This window comes from Fopius arisanus, unplaced genomic scaffold (assembly GCF_000806365.1).
Source record: "Fopius arisanus strain USDA-PBARC FA_bdor unplaced genomic scaffold, ASM80636v1 scaffold00037, whole genome shotgun sequence".
Classification (NCBI taxonomy): domain Eukaryota; kingdom Metazoa; phylum Arthropoda; class Insecta; order Hymenoptera; family Braconidae; genus Fopius; species Fopius arisanus.
The window spans coordinates 272,621-297,264 of NW_011887776.1; the positions used below are offsets into that span (position 1 = coordinate 272,621).

Here is a 24,644-nt window from a genome sequence, read left to right on the forward strand (position 1 = left end):
AAAATGTTGTTTTGATTTAAGGGGTTAAAGGTGGAGGGCCGAGGCATTTTCCAATTTCAATTTACAGAATTGAAGAAAAAAAAATCAATGACAGTAAGATACAAATGTTTATTAATCCTCAAAATTTTCTTCAGTGCTAAAAAAATGTGTCTCAGATTTACGGAGACCATTAATTCATTTCTAATATACATCATATTAATTTACAATATTAATTTGTTTCATTGTCATTAACCTAATGGATACGTTTTCATGATTGAACGATTATGATCAAGATACGATGCAGTGAGGCGATAAAAAAAATCAAGAGTTGGATTGATTTTACTTGTCAAGAAGTTGAGACTTAATATATTCTTTAAACTTGGCATCTTTGGGATCGATCGATGGTTTACGTTCGACAATGAGTTTACGTTTTTTCGCCTCAAGATCGTTATTGTCACTTGTGCGTTTTATCACATCAATACGTTTCCGTTTGCAGCTTTCAATCTTCTCTCCCTTCAATGGTTCTTCCCTGGAGCGACTGAGTTCAGCAGTGAGATCCCCAATTTTTTGCTCCCACTCCTCAAAATGACGTCTCATCTCCGATATCTGTTGCTCCTGTTCATGAATTTTCTTCGACTGATTCTGCAATTTTTTGCTCTGCAAGTGAATGAAACATGCTTGTCTCTTCAGTCTCAGTCTCAATTTTTTCATAGCAGCCTCAACATTCAAAAATGACAATCTGTTCTTTCTTGTTTTAATAAACACAGCCCTCATCGTGTTATTCCAATTCTCGGCGGTTAACGTATGCTGACCATAGACACTCGTGGTGGGAGTTGAATTGTGATGAGAGATCATGAAACTACTTCCAGGCAGTTCATACGAGCTCACAGCATTTACCATTGACGTGCAAGCACTTTGTTTCAATACTGGCAAGATCTTCTCATCAAAGTGTTCCATTGCCATGCTACTTATATCCCTCAACTCCTGGAGGATCTCGTGGGCTCGGGGTGGAAATTTTGTGTCCTTTATCAAACGTAAAACTCGGAGAATCTCGTCGATTACCTGATGTGAAAATTGCGGATTAATTTCTCACGCTCGTGTACCAAAAAGACAATATTTTCAAAAAATAAAATAACATCGAGAAAATTCCAATGATTATTGAAAAATTCCAGAAAATTATTTGAGTCTGGAACTCGTTGGACCACTCAACCGAGTGCTTCTCCCAGTAATTAACATAAATAGAAGAGTCTATTCACCTTTCCCGGGATGAAACAACACAGGTGTAAATTAACGTATTTCATAAAAGTCATGGATAACATGGATATCCGTGTTTCAATGGCAGTGAGGACATCAGCATGTCTCGCAAGGGCATGATTTCTGCGCTCAGATTCCCTTCTTGGCAACTGACTCTTGACATTCTTCAGGCATTGTCCATGATACTTCTCCATCAAACTGAATCCACGATTGAGCATCTGCTGGCACGTCCGATCAAAGTGTTTACAGACCTATCCAAAAATTCCAACAATCATTTATTTTGCATAAACATTCATCAATTGAAACTCCAAAATGAGAAAATACTCACAATTCGGAGTCGAGCCAACTCATCGTATGACAGATTCGACAGAATAGTTTCGAGAACGACATCAGGCAGTTCGATGAGTGAAATATTCTGTACCATTTCGATTTCCATCATGCTCTAACCCTAAAAGTCCCTCACAACAGCCCAATCCAATATATTTAAAATAATCGAGTAGATAAAAATCTTCCTATCAGGAAAAACAAAAGAATAAACTCGAACGATCCGATATATCACTCCGAAGAATGTACTCTGCAAAATATAAACCAGTGCACACGCTGTTATGTATTTTCGCGAACAGTCGTCAACGTTATTTTTTTTTCCAATACAATTGGCTGACTGTCCCTTCCGTTGTTACCTTTTGCAAAACTTTAAAACACGAGTTGCTTCACTCGTTATTGATTACATCGACTGTAGCTTTCCCTTTAAAAACCTCTTATTTATCAATTTACAGGATCATTGTTCTCTTCGCATAACTCTAACTCAGAGTACGCAGAACGACAGGAAAAATAATTACTCGGGAGGTTCTGCCATCTACTGGCGATTTTGACAGATACAAACTACCGGAAATAATTGGTAGCAACCGCCAAGTACAAACCGATACTAATATACGCCTCTTACTATTATTTATTGATTTTTATTAATTATGTAGCTTCAAAATATTCACCGAGTAGGTAAACGAGAGATTAGCTGGTACCCGAGGGAGAAATCCACTTGCAGGAAATATTTCTCAAGATATTTCGAGGACGTGTACCTAGGAGCGATAGGGGATGAAATCGCTTGAATTCCACCGCCAGTTATCACTTGCGAATTACGGTAAACAGTTTGGTAGTTAAGGAGATTGATTTATCTTTCTTGTAATAAAAAAATCTTCACTCGTTTGATGTCCGGAGACAGGATAAATGCATATTCTTAAAATCTCTGGGTGACTTAGCAGACGGTATGATTGAGGTAATCACTGTGTCTAAGTGAACAGAGGTTTAATTGAAATTAACTTAAGTTCCTCCCCGTGAATGTATTACACTCATTCAATCGAATTATCCTGTCACATCTGCATTGAGGACTCGAGGAAAAACTAAGTAGTTTTGTTTGCCATTTTATGGTGTCGGGATTTAATTTCAGTGAGTGTCTGTTTACTCTCGGTGTACAATGTGAACTGTGGAGTTGAATTTTGGACGGGAAGTGATAAGGGATCGAACAGGTTGATGGAATTCCTGGGGTAAATCTGTGGAAGTCAATGGCCCTCTTTACCTCTTCCAAGAAGCTAAATATCATTCTATGAATACGAATCTTGGAGTAACACGCGATAAATCTTGGTGAGGGACATTTGAATTGCTAAAGATTTTTGTTGAAAATTCTTTTTTATATCATGATTTTTATACTGCATACTCCAGCCCACGTGATCGTTAATTTATTATACCCTCTGATCGAGAGGAGGGACCCTTTTGCTAACGTCCTCGGTGATGATTTTTTTTGTCATCGGGGAATACCGGTACATGGATATGTGAGTTGCCAGTTGCCATAATAGTCGCACTTCGCGAGAGGGTGATATTTTTTTTTTTATATTTCTCGTGGATTTTATTTTCAGTGTGGGAGAACAAGGAGCTACGGTAAAACGGGCATTCCATTGTTCTGGGAATAATGTTCTTTTATAATATGAAAAATAATTCTTTACTCCAGTGATGACTTTACAGATTGTCCGACGTGACAATTGACTCCAAACCGAATGATTTTCCCAGATGAATGATTTTATACCAAATTTGCGTTTGGGTCTTGATTTTTTTTTTAAATTGTGGGCATGAAAATAGAATATTGTCCGATTGAGAGGATTAAATTATTGATTTACTATTTTATCGTGTCATTTTTAATTTAATCAATTTAATTATATCGCATACAATAATCGATCATGTTTCTTCTCGATATCATTGACTCTACAATCACTTTTTTCAATCGATAAAACATCGAGTGAAACATCATTCCAATGGCGCTATTGTAGTCCCCGAGGAGTGGATTAATTGTTTTCCATTGAAAAAATGAGAAGAAAAAATGTTATAAAATTTAATAAAAGGTAGATATGTTGTTTACAATATCAAGAATTGACTGGAATGTCAATCCCCGGACTCAATAGCAATTACCGCTGGAATTCCGGATTTATCTTAATCGCAAAAAAATTAGAAAAACCCAATAAACAAGATGAGGAAAATGCGATTCCGCGAACAATATGATCACCAAAATTCCGCCTCATCGAATGAATATCAATCAATATCTCATCAATGCCTCATCAATAGAATTGCATTCGAAGAATCCTCTGGACTCGTTACCCCGGAGTTTTTATGAGAAAATTTGTATTCAATAAAAAATTAGAGTGCAATCGGTATCAATTGTCCAATCGAAAATTTGAATTCCCCACCAAAAGGACTAGATATTTTTATTTACTAAAAAAATTTTCTTGCTAAAATAGAGGAATTTCCAATACCGGAATTGTCTATGGGACTATATTATAGGCATTCCCAGGCTGATTCACTGAGACTTCGAGAATTAAAATAAAATTATCATTACATAGTCGAAGCGCTAACGTTTCAACTGCTAAATGCACTCTATATCAGGAGCAATACGGCTTTACAGTTCGGAAGTTCATGAAAATGGCGAACATATTGCTCGTGTATTCTGCCAATTAATTTATTCCATGGATTCAATAAAAATATTTAATAAAAATATTCCTGTACAATGCACGTCGGAAGACAGCGTTACAAATGGTTTCCATTATCCCCTACAACTAGGAATTGAGAAAATTATCACAAGTCCTAGAATTCCTCTATCTCAATATTATCAATTCCACCCTAAAATTCCATTCAAATAAATAGCGTTTTTTATTCTAATCACAGATAAATATTTTTGCAAAATCTATAAATATATATAAGTATATATAAATATTTACTACACTTTATAATTATTAAAATTTAGGTTTAATGTTGAATTACATAAATCGATTGTAATCGTGATAAAAATGAGAGGAATATAAACGAAATAATTTTTCTGACTGCCGATTCCAGGAGCGGTATCCCGATAACACCAGAAGTCGTCGGAATAATTCCTCAATAATATGATCATGGACTGGTTGATTTATTTTTTACCTGGCAATGTCATCGTAACATTACACCAGTCCGTTAAATCCTCCATTTGCAATGGAAGGGTAGATTCTTGGATTTTGATATAATGATTTGCGACACGGTTGTCCCCCCCCTACCACCTGGACGTGCGATTCTTTCTCGCGGTCTCAGGAATACACATGGAAACGATCACATACACGTTCAGGGAAGCAAGTCTTTATAAGTAGAAGCCATCCGAGTCCCCGGGACTTACTCCCTCTTGAGACGCGCCACGATCGGACGATTTACTGAAAATACATTTGCCTTACAAAAATTGCGGTAGAGAGATCATTTTCCGCGGCTCGAGAAGAACTCACCACCACCGACAACTAGTCTTGTATGTTCCGTTCAGTTGAATTTAGCCTCTCTTGCTCACTATTTCAATCATCATTTTCACAAATTATTTAAATATTTTATTTCACAAGCCATTGAAATAGCGATTATTTCAATCCGGAGGAGAATCATCAACGTCCGAGGGGGTTGAAGGTGCCCATGGTGTCAAGTGCGAGGTGCATCCCCGAAGAAAATAATGTCAACTAAAGGGTGAGTTTTTACACCAATTCCTACATCCTCCCTCATCAACACAAAATATTGTGAATATTTGACAATTGCACAATAAAAATCACTCCATCTTAATTATTATAAATCCGTCAAGCGCATGATTATCCGCTATTTAAAATTCTCTTCTTCGGCTTCCATGAGTCATTCGCAGTCGAAATAGCGAACAATTTTATTCATATCAATTAGCGATGAGGCGCAAAAAACGGAGAAACCATTGAGCCGCGATTAAAATGGATTAAAAAGGAAGTTGCAATGAGGAATGTCGGTATTACGAAACACCCTTGCCCCTCAGATTCAATTCTGACATGCCCCATAACACCGCTTATTTGTTACTGTCCTTCAGACATCATCGAGGCCATAATCCTTATATCGTCGATAGAATTATTTCAAAACACTAATCACGCTCCAGCAAATGAATTTTTAGTGGCAATGACACTGACAACGCGTCATACCCCGGAATAATATAAATAATGGAATGAGTGATTGATGTCACATCCAAACAATTTGACTGACAAGTGACATCTCACATATCTCCAATCATCGGTTGATCAATTATGGAATTAAACGAAATTCATTGATTGCCGTTGTATTCCATTGAATTGGTAGGATCCACTGGTGAATAATTGCATTGAATAATGGATGGGGGTGGAGCTGTGTTGAGATGAGGAAAAACGAGTTAAAGAAAAGTTAAAGAGAAACAAGCGATAGGATCGATTGTAAATTGACATTGAACTCCGTGGTACCCACTGGACATATCCTCGACATTGGATTGTGGCGCAACGGCCACCCATAAATGGTGAATGCTTCACTGCCACCGGAATGTTCGTGTGCTTGTACATTCAACCCTTTTGTCCACTCGATATCTCATCTCTATACACTTATACAGTACAAACATTAAATCATAATATATGGCTCTGTGAGTACGTCAGAATTGATGTTTTTGTTCAAGACTTTAGTGCACTTTAACGATGGTACTCAAAGCCCTCAAATTAGAATTCATCAGCAACGGGGTTCAGATAGTCTAATGTCAGCTCAGCGGACAATAATTCAATATAATGGGGGAGGATATGAACCCTGGGGATGAGGAGATAATGAATGAGCAGATGGTCTTGCTGATACCTGATTAATGCATTCGTTTAACGAGAACTATCAAGCATCATTTTTCTCCAGAAGGGGATGCACTTTAAATTATCTCCATTTTTTTATACACGTGTTGCTTTTAAATACCACTGAGGAATTCCATCAATCACCCATCACCTCGGAATTACCTCAGAATTATCTCGAAATTATGTCTTTAGAAGTATTTTTTGCTGGATGTTTTAACAGCAACATAAAATATCCTTTGAGATTCCTGGCAAAAGCCGGTAGCATCGTCTACACCGAGAAAAACCATACAAACAGTCTCCAGAGTGATCGAGTGCAACCACTTGGCTCATGAATTGTCACGAATAGTACTGGAAAGTACCAAGAGACATTCGCCCTAATAACACTCCATTCAACAATCAACCAAGACTCGTCTCCCAACGATCATCGTATACTCGTCTCCCAACGATCATCGTATACTCGTCTCGACGAAGCTGAAAAAACTAATGTTTTTATTCCCCTGGTAACGCCAAGGTTGTGCTGCTTAACAATTTTTCCCAATGTTTTTCCAATTCCCATGAGGGGGAAAGAAAAAAAATCGAATTTTTGCATTCACCCGTAGAAATGCTGTGGAAAAATAAGAAGGTGACAGAACATGGTGGAAGGCACGTACAAGTAATTTCCTCCGCCTCTATATCCCTTTAATTGCGGAATACCTAACGAGCAAAAGAAAATCCTGGTAGAATGATACACGAAGGCTCCACGGTGTAGAACCTGAGGTATCGTTATTATCGTTATCGTCGAGACAACTAAAAGGAAAATAGAGACCGATACGGTGGATCATGTCGGTCTGAGAGAGTAAGAGAGTGGCGCAACCTTATAACGCGACCTTGCAGAATAACCGCGTCAAGGTTGCACTTTGCCATCAGCATCCCAAGAGACTTGCCCGTTGGTTTATATACTCTGATGGCAGTTGGCTTCAACTACACCTCATCATAGGCCCCTTACCTATTACACAAAGAGCTATATATAAACACCATTTTTTATCTCGATTCTCTGTTTATCCCCTTCTGCTTACCCAACCCACCGCTGCACACCAAGATTTACTCCAGGTAACTACGTGATCACCGGTGTCTCTTACCCTACGGGACTCGTCGTCTACCTCTGATGCCAATCTTCAAGTGCGCCTACTACTCACGCAAATACTTCATCTTTATCCGTTGAATTCCAATGGCATCTCCACTATTCGTCGTCAGCCTATTATAATCACTTGATTGGTAACAGGATGAGAGAATTTTTCTCACTTGCAATTTCTGTAATTTCTAATTCTTTTTTTTTCCCCTGAGTTTTTTTTTTTCATGGGTTTTTACACCTGTCTCACTCATCATTTATCCACTCGAGTGTCCCTGGCCTGCCATTTTCATCTGCTGATTCATTGGGAATACGAATATAGGTAAACGGTTATTTGAAATGACTGAATTGAGAATTTCAAATTGTTTATTGTTATGGCTGTTTGAGATGTTTGGAAATTTCCTTTTGAGTTCTTTTGTCGTTCCAATTGTAGAGCGATTACGCATGGGGATGTTTTAGAAATTGATTATTAGATTTAAATTTCAAGAGACGAGTGCATTATTTTAATTTTGTTAATTATTTTAGTTTTATTTAAACAATTTATTTGAATAGTCTCAATGGGTCATTGTCCCTGCAGGACAGGTGATGTGATTATAAAATTATGATAATTGAATTTTCTAGAGATAATTGGGACAATGACCACTACCAGAGTTTCAGTGTTCTCTCATCAATTATTTAACAGTACATTTCGTGATTGAATCCCCAGTGCATCAAGTTCACTGCCAGATACTTCTCTTGATGCCTCACAGATAAAACATTCCTCATCACCCATACCCGTCCCGAAATTCGGGAATGCATTTATTCAATAATTTAAATATCTGAATAATTCGCGAATGCACTGCGATCCGGTGCAATCCGTTATTCATGAAATATTCATCAACGCCAAAAAATCTGTTACTTAATGTTATTCGATTGATCAACTCCACAGCATTGCTGGCACACATTCCATGCCATATACTGTCAATCCTGTCAATCCTGTGGATTAAAAAACAAATCTGACTTTAAATTTCCCTCCGATATAATAACGCAATAAAAAATCCCGTGAGAACAGTTTCTATCATGAGCACCCAGAGCCTAGCCCAATAAACTCGAGATCTCATTGATAAAATAATGAACACGTTTTCATTTCAATTTTCATATAATTGGAAATAGAATCGCGCGCCAGGACACGTAACTGTACAACCAATCAATGCCCAGGGAGTTGACCCTGAGGGGAATCCCTCAACTTCCACCACAAAGTTAATCCAATTTACTGAAAAGAAGAGGAAAAAAGACGAAAATGTAAATGGTGGGATTTTAATTCCCAAACCACGTGTGAGTGACATTGGAATAAATGTTGGAGAGGCCAGTGTCACTGACTCTCCAGTATTTACCTTATATAATAGCAGTATTATGTCATCTATGGTCACGAAGAACGGTTGATTCTCGTGGAATGTAATTCAGTGTCATAACATAGAGGAGATAATGCAACTTTCATCTCTCTTTTATATCTCCTTTTATCTTGGCACGCATTTACTCGGTTGAATATCCTTGTAACGCTGTTGGGGGGCTTTTCTCAATGACGTAGACAATCCCCAGAGCCAATGCACTCGATTCTACAATAAGTTGTAAAGCGACTTAATCGAATGGATTGATCGTGACCGGTGATACCATGAATTCCTCTGGGTTATTTTTTTATTTCTCTCATTTTTTTTTTCTCTTCCCTCGTTTTCCATCGATTCAAACATCTGGATTGCAGCCAACTAGGACAAATGGAGTTACCGTTTTGACTCAGTCATGATTCGATCGAATATTCAGAATTATGCAGGAATTTAAGATTGAGGAAGTGTTGATACAAGGTCAATGCGTGTTAAAAATAGTAATGATCTATTATCATACGTTTGATAGCTAATAAAAATTCTTGGTGGTGGTTTTTCCGTTTTTTCAGGGTACATGGCAGAGGTACAGCTCAGGTTGGATGGATTTTGTCGAGCGGTTTGAGATCATTGGTGGTGATATTGGCGATAACCCAGGGTGAGCCTATACTTTTAATTACGATGCCATTATACCTGGGGGTTCTTCCATTACCCTTGCAACGACTTGTTGATACATATCTCAGGAGCGTGTCCACTGGGACATGCTATTGCCAGGGTGTGATGTCCGATGATGTTCGGGAGACGAATATAAAGAGTGCATTCAACTATTTTTACACAAAGCAACTAGAAGTGCAAGTGGAATCTTAGTGCGGATGTTGTTGCCGTCAAACTGGTTCCACGAGGACATCCATGGTAACCTTCGATAGAGAGAGGGGACCCCTATGCAATTCTCTCTCAAAGACTTGCTCTCGGTTTAACGCCTCCTCGTATCATAATTTCTCGTAATTTCTTATCTGCAACATCGCATTCCTGATGTCCATTTGTTTGAGATATTCTATCACCGGGGGGATTAGATTGCAAATGACTTGTTTCCACTCGGGGATTAAATTCATGTCTTATTTAATGATGTTTTTCAAATGAATCCCCCGGTTAATCAGCATTTAGTATGCCTCTTAATAGGCCACGAAATCGATTATCACGCGGTTGAAAAATAAAGGACTGATCGCGTGTTTTCCAGGAAATTCAGCATCACACCAGCAACAACAGAGTGGATTTGAGTGTAAAATCGAGGGATATCACGAGGATCCAACGAGCTGCAGTATTTATTACAGATGTGTCAATTGGGGTAATTCAAGTCCTCTCACTAAATTTAAATTTGAATGCGGTCCCGGCACTGTTTTCTCACACGCCAGAGGCGATGTGTGTGTACATCCACGTGAGAGCGAGAGAAATGAGTGCAGCGAATCGGCAAATGATCTTGACTCACCACCAGACAAACCCTCGTCCAATGAACAAACAGGCCCACCTGCTGCGTATCCAGATTATCCGAGCTATGGATCACCATTACCAGGTACTCCATCAAGTGGATTGTCATCGACGACAACCAGTGCATTTGAATCAACAACCACCGCCAATTCCCTTTCCAATTATCCAGGAAGTGTTCATGGCCCGAGTAATGGGAAAAACGTGTGTCACCAGGAGGGTTTTAAACCCGATGAGAAAGACTGTCGTAAATTCATTAGATGCGTTAACAACGGGGCTGGTGGTTATCATAGCTATGAATTTACGTGCGGCGATGGTACAGTGTGGGATCCATCGATAGAGGCGTGTAATCACGCGTGGGCGGTGTCTAGAAGTAATTGCAGTGAATCCTCCAACGGTGTTACTAGCGTGGGCGGTGGAGATGAGGGATCTAATGAGCAGAGTGGATATCCCGGGTCGTTGAGTGAGTCTGGAGGTAATGGTGGAGAGGAGTCCGAGTCGAATGAAGTGCCGCATCCCCCAGGGGGCTATCCACAGGGTACTGAGGTGTCAACTCCACCGATCGAGCCGGTTTCCTATCCCCAGTATCCTAATCAGGGCTATCCTCAGAATTTACCCAGTACATCTGGACCAAATCCTCCAGAGCAACCAGCTCTCTATCCACCGCCTTCACCTGGATATCCGTCGATTCATCCTGACGAAAAACCAACTGATAGACCTAGTGAGGGAGAGGGCAGCTCTCCCGATTCATTTTATCCTCCTCCGTATCCTGGAGTCTCTTCTACGTCTGAATCTACATCATTTCCATCATCTCCATCCGAATCTCCCGCACCCGTTCAAACGGAATCCCCGATCGAAGGTACTCCATCGAGACCTCCAGGTGAACTTTATCCACCACCCGTTCGGCCCCCTGGAGAAGGGACTGGTGCGTCGGGTCTAGGTAAACCAATACCGGATGCCACAGGATCGTGTAAAGAGGAGGGATTTTTCCCTCATACAAGTGACTGTAAAAAATTTTACAGATGTGTTGAGGACGAGGGTTCATTCCAGAAGTACGAATTTACGTGTGGCGAGGGTACAGCTTGGGATCAAGGCCTTTTGACTTGTAATCACGAATACGCAGTACCTGGTTGTGGTGGAAGTGAGAGACCTGGTGGCAGCGATGCACAGAGTACACCGTCGAGTTCATCGAACGAAGTGACTTCTGAACCTGATGGCACTCAACAGGTCACGTCTGTGGGTGTTAACATTACTTCTTCGGAGGGCACGACTGAATCAAGTGGTACAACTGTTAGTGATCAGACTTCGGGTTCTAATACGGCAACACCGGTGGTGGGTACGACTGAGGGGGAGAAAGAGGTAGATGTAACATCGGAGAGACCGACGTCTGAGACTACATCCTCGGGAAGTACTATACCTTCAGAGGGTCCTTCTGAAACTTCTTCCGGTGATGGAACGACGTCGATCACCTCTTCGTCATCTACAGATGTTTCAGCGACAACTGCTAAACCCATCGAATCTTCGACAGATGGGACGTCGGGCGCTACTCCTGGAAAACCTTCTTCGGGTTCTTCGGGATCTTCGGGATCTTCAGGATCCTGCGAAGCCGAAGGATTCTTCGCCGACCCCAAAGATTGCCACAAGTTCTATCGATGCGTCTCTTTCGATCACTCATCCAAATCATACACTAAATTCACGTTCGACTGTGGTCCTGGCACAGCCTGGGATCAAAATCTTCAGACCTGTAATTATGAGAATCAGGTTGAAAGCTGTGGGACATTGGGTGAAGGTAAACCGAGTAGTGAAAGCCCTGACGAGTCGATGAACGAGATTGATTCGACTTCGAAACCGTCGGCACCTTCAGATAGCACAACACTCTCTTCTACTTCGGTAGGAGCTACAGGGTCTTCAGAAGGTGCAACTCCATCGTCGGAAACTGACGGGACTACACAAGTTACTACGGAATCTTCAGAGGGTATGACCACCTCATCTTCGGAGACTGAGGCCACTCCAGTGCCAGTAGCCACCACAGAAACTACGGAATCCACGACGACGTCCTCAGAGACGGAGGGGACTACCGCGTCGGAGATGACGGAAAGTATTCCGGATATCAGTTCGGAAGCAACAACGGCGGCAGGATCGACAGGATCGACAGATTCGTCGACAACCGAAGAGGATAAAGATACAAGCACTCCATCAGACATCGAGAGTACCACAGCATCCGACAGATCTACAACGTCTGTAGCAGAGTCATCCTCTCCTTCTGGAGCAACATCAGGTTCTCAATCTCCTTCAATCCCATTCAAATGCACCGACGAAGGATTCTTCCCCGATCCCTCGGACTGCCACAAATTTATTCGATGTGTAAAAGTGAACAATGGCTTCATAAAATACCAGTTCGATTGCGGTCCAGGTACTGCCTGGGATCAGAACCTTCAGACCTGTAATTATGAGGCCCAAGTGGAGTCATGCCAACCTGGTGCAACTCCTGGAAGTGGAAGTAGCACTTCAGCGACAGAATCTTCCGGTGGGGGAACTACGCCCTCATCTCCTGAGAGTTCGGAAACGACAGACACGCCCACAACTCCTGGAGATCAATCAACGATTCCTGAAGGGACTACCGGAGACTCAGGAACTGAATCGACGACTCCAGGTGGTGAAAGTGAGACAACCACGGCCAGCGGTGGAGGAACGACGAGTAGTGAAGAGACGACAACTACTGAATCTGCAGGAAATACTGAAGGGACGAGTGCTACCGAGGGCCCGGAGACGACAGACACCACTCCAGCCATTCCACCAGGTGCCCTACCATGTGCTACAGATGGTTTAACTGACGAACAGATCGTTCTAGTCTGTCCCACAGGATTCCGAAGGCATCCCAAATTTTGCAACATGTTTTATCAGTGCACCAGTGACGGAAATATGCAAATAAAAATATCAGTGCTGGCATGCCCGGAGGGACTGATCTTCGATGAGCAGAAGGTGCAATGCCTCGCTGAGGGGGAGACAGATCAAAAATGCATGAGCCCTACCAGTTCTAGATTTTATAGACAACTGGAGGACAATTCGTTATCACCTGTGAGTCATTAATGCTTAATGGTCAAATCTACAGATCTATCTAAAAAATTTCTAATTAATCGAGTTTATATTCAAGTACTTATTAAAAATCAAAAAGACAAATAAAAATTATGAGGAATTGCCAGTTGCACGTGTCACTCACAAACATATTTATTCGTGTTTTTAGGTACGAGTCACAAGAAGCACCCTCTGTCCCGATGAAGGCCATTATCCATACCAGGAAGGCTGCAGCAATGCATTCTACAAGTGTAAGAGGAATACCAGGAATTCTCTGCAGGGATACCTATACAAATGTCCAAAAGACTTCGTCTACTGGTCGGTATCCCGACGATGCGAGAGGTCGAGTCGTTTGCCAATGTGTTCCCAAGTTAATTACGAAAGTAACGAGAGACGACACGCCTGGGAAAGCAGATCGAATTTGCCAATTGAAGAATTCAACATATCAGCTAGGAGTCTCAAGATTTAATGAGACACTGAGCAACACCCATTGCGTGTCGTTTATTTTTTACTGTCCACATTAGTTTAGTTATTTGAATCTCCGTACGATTTTACTCGAGTGATTAATTCACTCGAGTGTTACTTAACGAAACGAAAGAAAAAATCGTACGAGACATTCGGGATATTAGTCTGGTTGTGGGGAGTTGTTTCATTAATTCCGGTAGTTGTGTTCAATCGTATCATCGCTATACGATCATCGAAATAAGAAAGGAAAAGGGGTGGGGAGATGTGTATACACACACAAATCATTAACTACTTGTCATTAAATGTATATATTTTTTTTAATCATTCGTGTAAGCCCCATTTGATCGACTGCATTGACAGTATCAAATGAAAATGATAAATTACAATTGGAATAGATTAATATTTCGTAATCATCATCGATAGATTTATGTGGGTCTCGAAGGCTCGTACTGTCTGCATCACAACCATTCAATAAATTAAAATGCATTAGAGAATATATTATTTTAATATACATGATTTACTCATTTTACTCATTTTGAGGAAACAACAACTGAAACAACAGGTGAAGAAATCGAATACAACATCGGCATTGATGTCTGACTCTGGCCAACAGAATTATTTGTGATGCATTCTACTATGAAAAATATTATCAACAGAAAATATAATTTATAATGTGACCCCAGGTATTTATCAACGATAAAAATATCTATTAAATTTGTCATTTGATTATTTTAATTGTGTGATTATCATATAAAAATGCTGCAGAATAATAAATCAACGGTGAATAACACTTGAAGATAATTTTGAGAAAGAGTTGTTCGGAATATTTTGTTCAATTATTAATCAAATAAACAGCAATGAATCGATCTAACTCTGTTATTACTATTGGATAAAATATTCAGTAATTTATAGAATCAGGAGGATTAACAGTTTGTTGATTAAACATTTACGTATCCTTAATTTCACACGTCGCTGGAGTATTTTTTTACAATTACAATTCTGATGGTTTCGATTCATCGTGTCTTCGCACATTTGTTCAAAATTTTTTTATTTCATGTGCTCACTATACACTTTTACTTACACAGCTTCGCGTTGCGTGCGGCGATATATACTTGATGTTGACGACGGTGTACTTCAATTCACTTGCCACTGAAAACGAATAACAAGTGATATTGATGAAGAGATATGACTCATGCGATAAGAAAGATGATAATTAATTTTCGTTTATGACATGTTTGAAGTTAAAAGGTTGTACCTTTAGCCCAGTTTCCGTGTCCACATTTGATATCTCACTTTCGAGTTTCTCTCGCCTATCAGTTTGTTCTTGTTGACGTTTCACTGCATTTATATCGCCGATTCCTCGTCTTTCCTGCTCCTGAGCTCTCTTCTCAGCTGCTGCTACTTGTTGCTGTCTTCTGGTTTCCTAAAAAATATATTCATCATCCGTTCATAATTAACAGCACCTCATCCTTGAAAATCAAATAATCACGACCGAAAAATCAATAATTAAGAATGAACTATTAACTTGAAGAATTATTCAACGAAAAATAAAATGTCGCTCATGACTTTTTTTTGTCGGAAAATGGATTGGATCGAGATTAAGTCATGGAGACAGAATGGAAATGCGTAAATTACGCAGAAAAATAGATGTAATGGAATCATTGATTATTACTGGATCGGGTGTGAGGTCCTCGTAGGTCGACTGATCCTTGCAGCACGATGTGCATACTTCCAAAATATTTCCCATTCTCCTTACGAATCGCGAAATTAATCAATCCTTTTTTTCCCAAGTCCTCAGTCCTTCTGTCACTTGTAAAACGTAAACACGTCACAGGTTAATTGCACTGGGTCTATTTACGCCGGGGCTTGAGTTGTTCTCAGCCAGACTAGTTCACCTTCTTCAATGGAAACAAAAAATTAGGCTTATGATTGGATGAAAACGAAGCGTTACTTGCACTCATGTGACAGAAAAACATAAAACCAACACGTCCTCATGACAGTTTATGTTTACTTCATGCTCCAAATTTTCCCAGTGAATTTTTATGTAAATCAATCAAATTAATTCTATTTCGGAAATGATTTTTACCCTTTGATAAACTTGCAGATCACGTCACAGGTTAATTGATAATATTTCAGCATATGAAAAACATTTTATCCTTCAATTATTGTAATGTCAACAAAATGCCTCCATTTTTCATTGGCAGAAGAAGGAACTTTTGGCCACCTATTGCAGTCTCTTTTCAGTACCATCAGCTGATGGAATAAAGTGGAAGGTGGAAGGGGTGGAAGCCTAGGAGAAAAGGAAGTGTTTGTTGTGCTAAGTGGATTTACCATTACGAGTACCACAAACGAGAATAAACTAAACGAGATGTCCACCAAAGTGAGAACGAAACAAGACAAGAGTGGAGGTACGTTTTGATAGTTTTTTATTGATTTTGAGACTTTGAGATTGTGTACTTTGAGTAAATCGATAGTATGAATTAATGCAGGTTATGATACACAAAGTGCATATTGCTGCAATATTAATTAACGTTAAATCACGTTGATGAGGTATTTATGATGTTTTTTTTTGGGTCAGATGTAATTGCCTACAGCGAGGGGGCTGTCAGGAACAATGCAGCTGTTGTGGAATATTGTAGGATATCCATGGCAGCGATGTCAGGAGGAACTGCTGGATTACTCGGCCTCACGGGTCTTTATGGATTTGGATTCTATGTTTTTGCTGTTTTTGCTTTATGGGTAAGTAGGAGGAAAGTTGATTGAACCAGTGAAATTATTAATACAATAATTATATTATTTTTCCATTTGTCTCAGGCTCTATTATTATTCAAAGCTGGAGGTCAGTGGAAGAAATATTTCATTAGTAGACACAGCCTTTTGACGAATGGATTTTTCGGAGGACTTTTCGTATCCTTTTATTTATCAAAATTAGTCTGTAAGGGAAAATCGGGGTAACATGAATTTTTGAGGCCAAGTGACAATCTGGGAATTGAGGTTCTCCGGAATTTTAAATAAGTCAGTCTTTTCATGGTATTATCCTTAATATCTTTTTATTCATATCGTGTTGCAGACATATGTGCTCTTCTGGACGTTTTTATACGGAATGGTACATGTCTATTAAAGTTTCAGCATCATAGGATTTCGTACTTGGAAACTGCATTTTTACGAATCAAATTCATCACTATCACTCGTTAGTAACCTATATTATTCTCTTCACATTCTTGATTTCAATACTTAACATTCGATTAAGTGTGGATAATGATTTAATAAACCAAATCTATTGATAATTCGTATAATAATTGCGTTGAGTGTATTGACTCAGTGAAACTGTACATTTTTATTTAACTCGTTTGTACTTGAAATGCTCCTATCCATTTATTTTCCTGGGTATTTTCAGTGATAGTATTATCGTCTGGCAGTTTCTGGAATTTTTTTTTTAGATGGATGACTAATATGTAATGAAATGTGAGAAGGGAAATATTCTAAGCGGTCTAAACTTTGCTCTCAGATATTTTCATATCACACGAGTCCTCGTTCTCGGTGTGACACGACTGCAGATTATCGTCGTGTATGACAGATTCCAAACATTCCAATTTTCTCTCCTCGTCCATTTTTTCGAGTTCGTGTTTGCTGAGGTGGTATACTACACCTGCACCAAAGCCATCTCCGAGAACATTGACCGATGTTCTCAAACGATCTCTGAAAGGGCAGTGTATCGAGATTAAACGTTGTCAATCTAGTATTCTAGTTCTGTTAAAATAAAAATTGCTTACAATAACCAGTCAACAGCGAACAATAATGGAATATCGTTGGTGGGAAGACCAAGAGCTGTTAATACTAGTAGCATCGTCACCAATGCAGCACTTGGAATACTCGCTGCTCCAATACTCGCCAAAGTGGCAGTAATACTTTGAAAAAATCATAACAACAATAAAAATCTCTGACTTACGATAAAATTATTTTTTTAATCAAGTGAAGAGATGAATATTTACCTGACAGTAATCACATCTCCCATCTCTAGATGAATTCCATTCATCTGAGCAATAAAAATAGAAGCAACTGCTTCATAAAGCGCTGTTCCATCCATATTAACTGTAGCTCCGATGGCAACAGCAAATCTCGTGACTCGAGAGTCAATTCCATTGTTCTCCTCGAGGCATCGAAATGTAATGGGCATAATTGCTGCGCTGTAATAATTCAGAGTGAATCCTCAAAATTTTAAGATTTTTCTCACTGTGGGAATTACCTGGAGGCAGTGGCACCTGCTGCAAGCCACGCTGGAATCATTCCGCGGAAATAAGTTAGGGGATTTCGGCGAGTAATAATCCAAAATATCAAGGGAAGTGTCACCATTCCGTGAATGAGAAGACCCACGATTACTGTCACCATGTAGAGGCCCAACATCTTCGCAGTTATTACTAAGTTCGATATCGACATTATTTTTCCAGCTATTAAACTCATTATTCCAATTGGTGCGTACCTTACCACGAAAAAAAAAAAATTGTTTTGCGATTTTGAGAAATTGTGCTGTACAGGCAATAATTAGATTATCAGTTGAGAATTAATTTTACCACATAATGATGAGGCTGAGAATTTTCATAACAATTTCGTTAAGAGCCTCGAAGAAATCCACCATCACTTGGGCCTTCTGCCCCATCTGACCCAATAATAAACCAAATGTAATAGAAAACATTATCATCCCCATGACATTCGTTCCATCCTTGTAAACAAGTTGATGTTCCATTATATATTCAGTTTTATTTTCCTGTCCCAAGGATGCGAAGACAGGGGTTTTAACGTAGGATGATTGCACTTGCTGTAGGCAAGCTTGAACTAAATTTTCGGGAATCAAATTTCTGTCGATTGAAAAAGAATAATTTATTTAGAGAGGCATAATTTTTTTTGCAGCTTGAAAAGAGATTTATTTAGCGATTTATTACCTTATAATATCGAGCATTGCGTCCATTGTCGACATACGTTGATCCAAGGAATTGTTCTGACGAGAGATAACAGAAGTCATGCTCTTGATTCTAGGATCTCCAGGATGAATAATCATGACTACAGCTATTCCTAGGATCGCAGCTAACACTGTTGTTCCCAGATAATAGCATAAGGCTCTGCAGCCCATTCTTCCTGAACTTTTAGCGTCTAATTTAGCCATCCCTATTTTGAATGGAAGATAAATTGTAGATTGAAAATTAATTAATTGTCCAAAAACAACGCGCAAAACGAAGTATTACCGGTAATTAACGAGGAAATGATGAGTGGCAATATAAACATCTTCAGCAGTCGCATGAGAATTTCTCCGGGAAAACTAATTAACATGATATTTCCGTCTGAGAAATTTCCGAGACGTCCCAGAAATCCAAAACCAAATCCAGTAATAACTCCAACAACCGTTAGAACTAGTAATAAATTTTTCGTCATCCATTCTTCAATCTTCATAAGTGCTCTCCGGGGATGACTTTTCACAGGATTGGTTTCGTTCTCCACTGCTGTTTTCTCGGAGGTACCGATATTAATCCTGTTTAAAATATTCTTTTACTTTACAACAATCGGCTGACAGATTTATGCAGAACTTAAAAATCTGGATGCACGAATTCGTAATGTTCTTCTATACTTGAATTCTATACTTGAATTATTGAGAATTGAAATATGAAAAATAAAAAACTATCAAGTACTATTTTATTGACAATTGGAATGGGAATAAATATTATGATTTCCACACAAGGATGAGAATTTCGTGAAGGATTTATAAGTAATTGAGTCAATCTATCAATTAAATTACGATTCATCCGATTTAATTTCGAAGGGTCTGCCCCGGAGTACTGCGACAGCGCCAGAGATCCTCCGTCCCAAGGACCCGGACATTTCTTCTTCTTCAGAAGACGAATCTGAGGATGCTCTGGATCATCACCAACGACCGAGTGAAATTTCTCAAATTATTTCGCTGCGATCATTATCCAGAGATTATGCCAAATCACTTTCACTTGATTACGAATTACTTTACAATTGATTACAATGTAATTAGAGATTGATTAACTGAGGAAGAAATAACCTGAGGATTTTTAGATTGACGAGAGAGGTCCACGCACGAGGCACTTTGACACTACTTTGAGTGTCAAACAAATGAGATTCACAATCAGGCTGCTGATCTGCCTCATCCAGGAAGCCCGAAGAGGGGGACGGGTGGAATAGACCCACGACGAGATGAAGAGGAGGGATACCACAGGAAGAGGTCATTCATGAACATCTCAATCCGCTGGGGTCGAACTTTCGTTTAATATTCAATGAAATTACTAAATTCTTATCCACGAAATAAGTTTCAGTTTTTTTGCCTGCGGTTATTTCAAAATTTCATCCCTTCTCGGTCTCTTCATCCAGGAATTTTCTTGTGAATTGATAATACAACGGCTGCAAGAATCTTGTCATGGAAGGGCTTCAAGGACAACTTTAATTCACGTATGAAATTGAATTTTCATTGCTCTATATTCAACTCATCATTGAAGATGGGATTTGGTGTTGGTTTCGATTATTCTGTCATTTCCACGTGTCATCCATTCATTTTGTATATCTGTAGTTTAGTTATGAGGGCGATGAAGATTAATTTTTGTAGACAGCGGGCGCTGATACAATTGAATGATTATTCAATCTATTACTCGTTGGTCATTTTACGAGACATTACGTTAAAAAATATGATGACAAGTCCATGGACTTAATTGAGGCAATGACTAATGGTGAAAAACCATTCATGTCATTTACTGAGCTACTCCAGAAAATTTTCACTAGGAATTTATTTCATTGACATGCGAGAATAAGTCCTATAAAAATAGTGACGACCACCAAAAAATAAGTCAATGTTATTAAAGCTTGGCCCCCTTCCCCGTGTGTGGCCAAGCGGATGTGACCCCATATGACCTCGATTAAACACTTATATGAGCATTATGACCCTTTGACTATTATTAAAACTCTCGTAACCCTCGGTTTCTGATTGTTCATTATAGAGTCTCAATTGCAGACACGCAGTATTTACCAACAGAAATAAATTATGATCTTCAAGACAGAGCGACAGATTCTACTGGTAAAAAAGTTGAAAGAAAAGGTATTTAGCATCTCCCAAAATTTTGAGTTTTCCCGTTTTATTAATTTTCCCCCATTCGTCCGTTAAATCAAGTATAAATAGTAAAGAATAGACAATACAGAGAGAGTCGTTGAGAAAAATTATACAAGATAATTCATATTTAATGAATATATTCAACTATCCTGTATGGAACATGATAAAATTTAAAGATACTATAGTCAGCGCACTGTGCACGTGATTCAACGTGTATATGCCGAACTGTTGAAGTAATACATTGGAAATGAAGTAAAATTTTTCTACCCAAACTCAGTGTTTGTTGTATCATCGTTATCATTTCTTGTTTTTATTCATAAACGAGAGCTCCAGTGGCCCACGATAAGTTCACTCGGTGAAAGCTGGTGATTAATCGTGGACAAGAGTAGGTTAAATTCGTTTTCAAGATCTGGAATTTATTTGTCATCAATGAAAAATAACTCTTCTTTGACGAAAAATTCTACTTCCTCCTCCTCGACGTTCTTAGTATCAGAGTCTAGGGTATCCGTATCGATATTATTACGTAATTCGAGGCGACGTTTCTTCTGTGCATTCCACTCTTCGACACGCTTGTCACGAAATTCGTTGAATTCTTTCATCAACTGGCAACGCTTCTCAATTAATTCCTGAAAATAAATGAAAATTGTGGATATTAGAGGAAAAATAGAATCGTGTGTATTTTTCAATACGAAGGAGAGATGTTAGATGGAAAATGAATTTCCTGCTGACCTTAGAGGCTCTAGTGAGCCGCATGCGATCCTTGCTCTCAAACTGCGCGGAATACTTCTTCAAATTCTTCTTCAGCTCCTTGATCTGTTCGGGAGACAATAGAGTGGGTGGACGTGGTCTCCACAACAGTTGATTAAAGGCATTGAGATTGACTCTCTTCAAAATTCTTCCCTGGAAAGTCCAGATCCAGTACCCATTATCAACAGTCGTTTTCCAACTGGAAACAGCTGTAACGACGTATCTTCCAGTTGGATCCCACTCGACGTCAGACGTTTGGTAATGATCAGTTGAATTCATAATGGTGAAGTCATTGGTGTCAATGAACTCCAGAGCACCAGCCATGGTGGTGAGTCCAGCCAGTACGATAAATTGACCAGCTGGAGACCAGAATAAGTGATTGCAAGCTTTCTTCTCGAGTTTCTTGAGTAGAGCTGGTTGATGACCGAATCTCACTTCATAAAAGCTGACGTTGACACTTGGAATTTCTCCATGGATAATGGCAAATTTGCAGCCAACGGGCTCCCAAGCGAATGCATGAATGGGTTCCTTCATCTCAACACTGTCCACTGGAATTTGCTTCTCTCTCATGTGGAAAATCTCGAAATTATAGGACATTCCCGTGTACTTCTGCTCCGTCTTCTCCTTCTTCTTGGCGAAACGATCGACCTTGACACAGAGATAATCACCAGATTTTTGCCAAAAGATTTTACAGTCCGCAACGTTGAATAAATTCTTATTACGAATTTCATTTCTGTTGGGAATTTCGAGGAGTGTTACACGAGCTGGAACATTCTTGTCCTCTGGGACCCAGTATGCCAGGACGTTGTCAGTGGGGGACCAACTGAAGTCTCTGATGCCTGGAGTTTTTATACTCTTTTTGTCTAGGAGACCGAACGAGGGGGTTTCATAGACACTCAAGACATCTTCACCCATACACGCCAGGTATTTATCATCGTGAGACCACCGGAATATCGGCCAGACTGAGGAGACATCGGGGTAGAACGATCGTTTTTCGTGGCCAGTGAGGATATCCCAGATAACTAGACGCTTGGCATCTGGGGAGTTGTCCATTCTTGGAGTGAATGATACGAGATATTTTTCACAGGGAGAAAAGTCAATGCACTCGACTCCTCTTTGACTGAAACGAGCCTGTTGGGTGTAATCAGGGCCTCCCCATAGGGCTACACCGAGCTTGTGGAAAGTGGCAAGGTAAGTACCAGATGGCGACCATTTAACGTAGGTCTCCGTCCATCTATTGCGTTCTGCCATGAGTTCTGGTTCAGGTGCTGAATTCTTCCAAATCTGAACGGAAACTGCACTCCCATTGCCATGCAGTACGCAAAACTGATCATACGCATCAGGTTCCAGCAGATACGAATGCAAATCCTTCGCGGCTTTGTATGGTTGGGGTTTCGGTGGTTCCCATTCAAGAGGAATATCCTCGTATTTCTTGAAGTCCGTGAATAAATTGACTTTGAACGTATGTTGCTTGTCAATTTTATAGTTGTTCGTAGACTTAACGGCGGTCGCAGCATTCACTGGGTTGTTGTATTCCAGGAAGAAGTAGCTGGTGATAATAATTAATAAATGAATATTGTTGTCATCTTTCGTATTAATTAAAAATCATACCGCGAGTAATACAAACCCTTTAGTGTTTCCATTCTCGTTCTTCGGGTAAAATCTATTGACAATGGTACCAAATTTTCCGAAGACTTTAGTTACAACAAGATTGAATCTCTCCAATCTTTCAGGCTCAACCTGCGGGGCACCATCGACTATTATGAGAGAGTCGATTCCGTCAGTCTCCGAGGGCTTCTGGGCCAGTAAATCACCCAGGAGTTCTAAATTGTGGACAAAATGCGGGTTAAAATACACCGAAATTGGTAACAAAATTGGAAAATATGGAGAATAATTTCCATTAGGTTATCCACACGGGGAAGTATGGCTGACCATGCCCGGCCCATCCTGCCATGCTGGTGCTCCAGCCGTTCTACTCACCCGTGTCTGAAACATCATCCACGAAATCCTCGGGATCGCTAAAATCCGGTGCTTCGTCGTCGTTCAATCCCTCATCGTTATTTTTCACTGAATCTTCATTCTGATTACTTTTATCTAACACTGTTTTTTTCGCCATGTTATCTGAACAATCACGGTCCGGCTGTGACGATTTGACGAATTCCTAACCATGTACCATTAAAAATCCACGCTTGGAGTTTGTGACTCGGAGACGGTCGGAGGCGCATGCCCTGTTTTTACCTTCAAAATGGTCGCCTTTTGCGGCGCAATCGGCGCAATTTTTTAACACTAGCGCCGCCATTTATGAAATTCCGTAATGAGGATTGACTGAAGTACTGCACCCCAAGAGAGGGAGGGCGCAACACGAAATGCTGGGGTGTTTATCAAGTCGACGGGGTGAATTTTATTTTCTGCGATATGAAATCTTTTTTTTTTTATTTGTTTAACTGAAATTTAGCCGGCTGTTGAACAAGCGGAAGGGGGAAGCCACATCTTGTGGAATTTTAAAGGAAAAAATTATTCAATATGTTGAAGATATACCACTAATAAAATTAAATTTTTATAATAATGTGCGTTGTCCTATCGGTAACGTGCTCGGCTAGCACGCCGACGGCTGGGGTTCGATCCCGTTAACATTAATTTTTTTTTTTTAATAATTCCTAGTTTTTTTTTTTTGTAAATGGCTAATTAATGGAAATATCGTTTAAAAACTGAATATTTGAAAATCGAGAAGATATCTAGTGAAATTGAAAAATTAGCAATTTTTTAAAACGATACTTTTGCAAAATATATACTCCTAATGAAATTTTATTATTGTAATAGCGCGTTATCCTAGCGGTAACGTGCTTGGCTACTACGCCAAGGGCTGGAGTTCGATCCCGTCAACATTCATTTTTTTTTTTAAATAATTCCTATTTTCTTTTTGTAAA

At 39.5% G+C, this 24,644-nt stretch overlaps 6 protein-coding genes across 7 annotated transcripts; 2 read left to right on the forward strand and 4 right to left on the reverse strand.

Annotated features, from left to right (window-relative positions):
- Positions 1–88: 88 nt before the first annotated feature.
- Positions 89–2,071, reverse strand: pall (pallbearer). The gene is made up of 4 exons (XM_011304212.1): positions 1,914–2,071; positions 1,562–1,807; positions 1,236–1,484; positions 89–1,041 (listed from the first exon to the last, which is right to left on the reverse strand). The coding sequence occupies exons 2-4, from the start codon at positions 1,670–1,672 to the stop codon at positions 319–321; spliced, it is 1,083 nt and encodes a 360-aa protein (XP_011302514.1). The 5' UTR covers positions 1,673–1,807; positions 1,914–2,071; the 3' UTR covers positions 89–318.
- A 2,867-nt stretch (positions 2,072–4,938) lies between these two features.
- LOC105266238 (Mucin related 89F) lies at positions 4,939–14,710 on the forward strand. Its single transcript, XM_011304216.1, has 5 exons — positions 4,939–5,041; positions 5,130–5,247; positions 9,407–9,492; positions 10,072–13,394; positions 13,561–14,710. Exons 2-5 carry the CDS (start codon positions 5,234–5,236, stop codon positions 13,858–13,860), a joined length of 3,723 nt encoding a protein of 1,240 aa, XP_011302518.1. The 5' UTR covers positions 4,939–5,041; positions 5,130–5,233; the 3' UTR covers positions 13,861–14,710.
- Positions 14,333–16,054, reverse strand: Svip (small VCP interacting protein). 2 transcript variants are annotated; one of them, XM_011304215.1, is made up of 4 exons: positions 15,943–16,054; positions 15,529–15,751; positions 15,112–15,279; positions 14,333–15,005 (listed from the first exon to the last, which is right to left on the reverse strand). In XM_011304215.1, the coding sequence occupies exons 2-4, from the start codon at positions 15,601–15,603 to the stop codon at positions 14,991–14,993; spliced, it is 258 nt and encodes an 85-aa protein (XP_011302517.1). In that variant the 5' UTR covers positions 15,604–15,751; positions 15,943–16,054; the 3' UTR covers positions 14,333–14,990. The 2 variants fall into 2 exon arrangements, with proteins under 2 accessions (XP_011302517.1, XP_011302516.1); XM_011304214.1 differs by having other exon boundaries at positions 15,529–15,754.
- EMC6 (ER membrane protein complex subunit 6) lies at positions 15,828–17,143 on the forward strand. The gene is made up of 5 exons (XM_011304213.1): positions 15,828–15,972; positions 16,061–16,264; positions 16,435–16,595; positions 16,671–16,763; positions 16,927–17,143. The coding sequence occupies exons 2-5, from the start codon at positions 16,225–16,227 to the stop codon at positions 16,975–16,977; spliced, it is 345 nt and encodes a 114-aa protein (XP_011302515.1). The 5' UTR covers positions 15,828–15,972; positions 16,061–16,224; the 3' UTR covers positions 16,978–17,143.
- Positions 17,144–17,245: 102 nt separating this feature from the next.
- LOC105266239 (excitatory amino acid transporter) lies at positions 17,246–19,967 on the reverse strand. The gene is made up of 8 exons (XM_011304217.1): positions 19,645–19,967; positions 19,097–19,380; positions 18,797–19,019; positions 18,428–18,712; positions 18,103–18,336; positions 17,849–18,043; positions 17,630–17,764; positions 17,246–17,555 (listed from the first exon to the last, which is right to left on the reverse strand). The coding sequence occupies exons 1-8, from the start codon at positions 19,725–19,727 to the stop codon at positions 17,348–17,350; spliced, it is 1,647 nt and encodes a 548-aa protein (XP_011302519.1). The 5' UTR covers positions 19,728–19,967; the 3' UTR covers positions 17,246–17,347.
- Positions 19,968–21,090: 1,123 nt separating this feature from the next.
- Positions 21,091–23,945, reverse strand: eIF3b (eukaryotic translation initiation factor 3 subunit b). The gene is made up of 4 exons (XM_011304218.1): positions 23,698–23,945; positions 23,345–23,540; positions 21,700–23,266; positions 21,091–21,596 (listed from the first exon to the last, which is right to left on the reverse strand). The coding sequence occupies exons 1-4, from the start codon at positions 23,831–23,833 to the stop codon at positions 21,387–21,389; spliced, it is 2,109 nt and encodes a 702-aa protein (XP_011302520.1). The 5' UTR covers positions 23,834–23,945; the 3' UTR covers positions 21,091–21,386.
- Positions 23,946–24,644: the final 699 nt, after the last annotated feature.

Excerpts from the sequence above, each read along its gene's own strand:
- pall (XM_011304212.1), bottom strand. The coding sequence starts at position 1,672 with ATGATGGAAATCGAAATGGTACAGAATATTTCACTCATCGAACTGCCT. Across the intron at positions 1,485-1,561 it reads AGTTGGCTCGACTCCGAATT|GTCTGTAAACACTTTGATCG; the intron begins GTGAGTATTTTC and ends ATTTTTGGATAG. Across the intron at positions 1,042-1,235 it reads GTTGTTTCATCCCGGGAAAG|GTAATCGACGAGATTCTCCG; the intron begins GTGAATAGACTC and ends TTTTCACATCAG.
- LOC105266239 (XM_011304217.1), bottom strand. The coding sequence starts at position 19,727 with ATGTCCGGGTCCTTGGGACGGAGGATCTCTGGCGCTGTCGCAGTACTC. Across the intron at positions 18,713-18,796 it reads GCAATGCTCGATATTATAAG|AAATTTGATTCCCGAAAATT; the intron begins GTAATAAATCGC and ends TTCAATCGACAG. Across the intron at positions 18,337-18,427 it reads CTCAGCCTCATCATTATGTG|GTACGCACCAATTGGAATAA; the intron begins GTAAAATTAATT and ends TTTCGTGGTAAG.
- EMC6 (XM_011304213.1), top strand. The coding sequence starts at position 16,225 with ATGTCCACCAAAGTGAGAACGAAACAAGACAAGAGTGGAG. Across the intron at positions 16,265-16,434 it reads GAAACAAGACAAGAGTGGAG|ATGTAATTGCCTACAGCGAG; the intron begins GTACGTTTTGAT and ends TTTTTGGGTCAG. Across the intron at positions 16,764-16,926 it reads GATTTTTCGGAGGACTTTTC|ACATATGTGCTCTTCTGGAC; the intron begins GTATCCTTTTAT and ends ATCGTGTTGCAG.
- Svip (XM_011304215.1), bottom strand. The coding sequence starts at position 15,603 with ATGGGAAATATTTTGGAAGTATGCACATCGTGCTGCAAGGATCAGTCG. Across the intron at positions 15,280-15,528 it reads AGGACCTCACACCCGATCCA|GAAACCAGAAGACAGCAACA; the intron begins GTAATAATCAAT and ends TATATTTTTTAG.
- eIF3b (XM_011304218.1), bottom strand. The coding sequence starts at position 23,833 with ATGGCGAAAAAAACAGTGTTAGATAAAAGTAATCAGAATGAAGATTCA. Across the intron at positions 23,541-23,697 it reads GGATGATGTTTCAGACACGG|AACTCCTGGGTGATTTACTG; the intron begins GTGAGTAGAACG and ends TCCACAATTTAG. Across the intron at positions 23,267-23,344 it reads GAGAATGGAAACACTAAAGG|CTACTTCTTCCTGGAATACA; the intron begins GTTTGTATTACT and ends TATTATCACCAG.
- LOC105266238 (XM_011304216.1), top strand. Across the intron at positions 9,493-10,071 it reads GATATTGGCGATAACCCAGG|GAAATTCAGCATCACACCAG; the intron begins GTGAGCCTATAC and ends CGTGTTTTCCAG. Across the intron at positions 13,395-13,560 it reads AGGACAATTCGTTATCACCT|GTACGAGTCACAAGAAGCAC; the intron begins GTGAGTCATTAA and ends TCGTGTTTTTAG.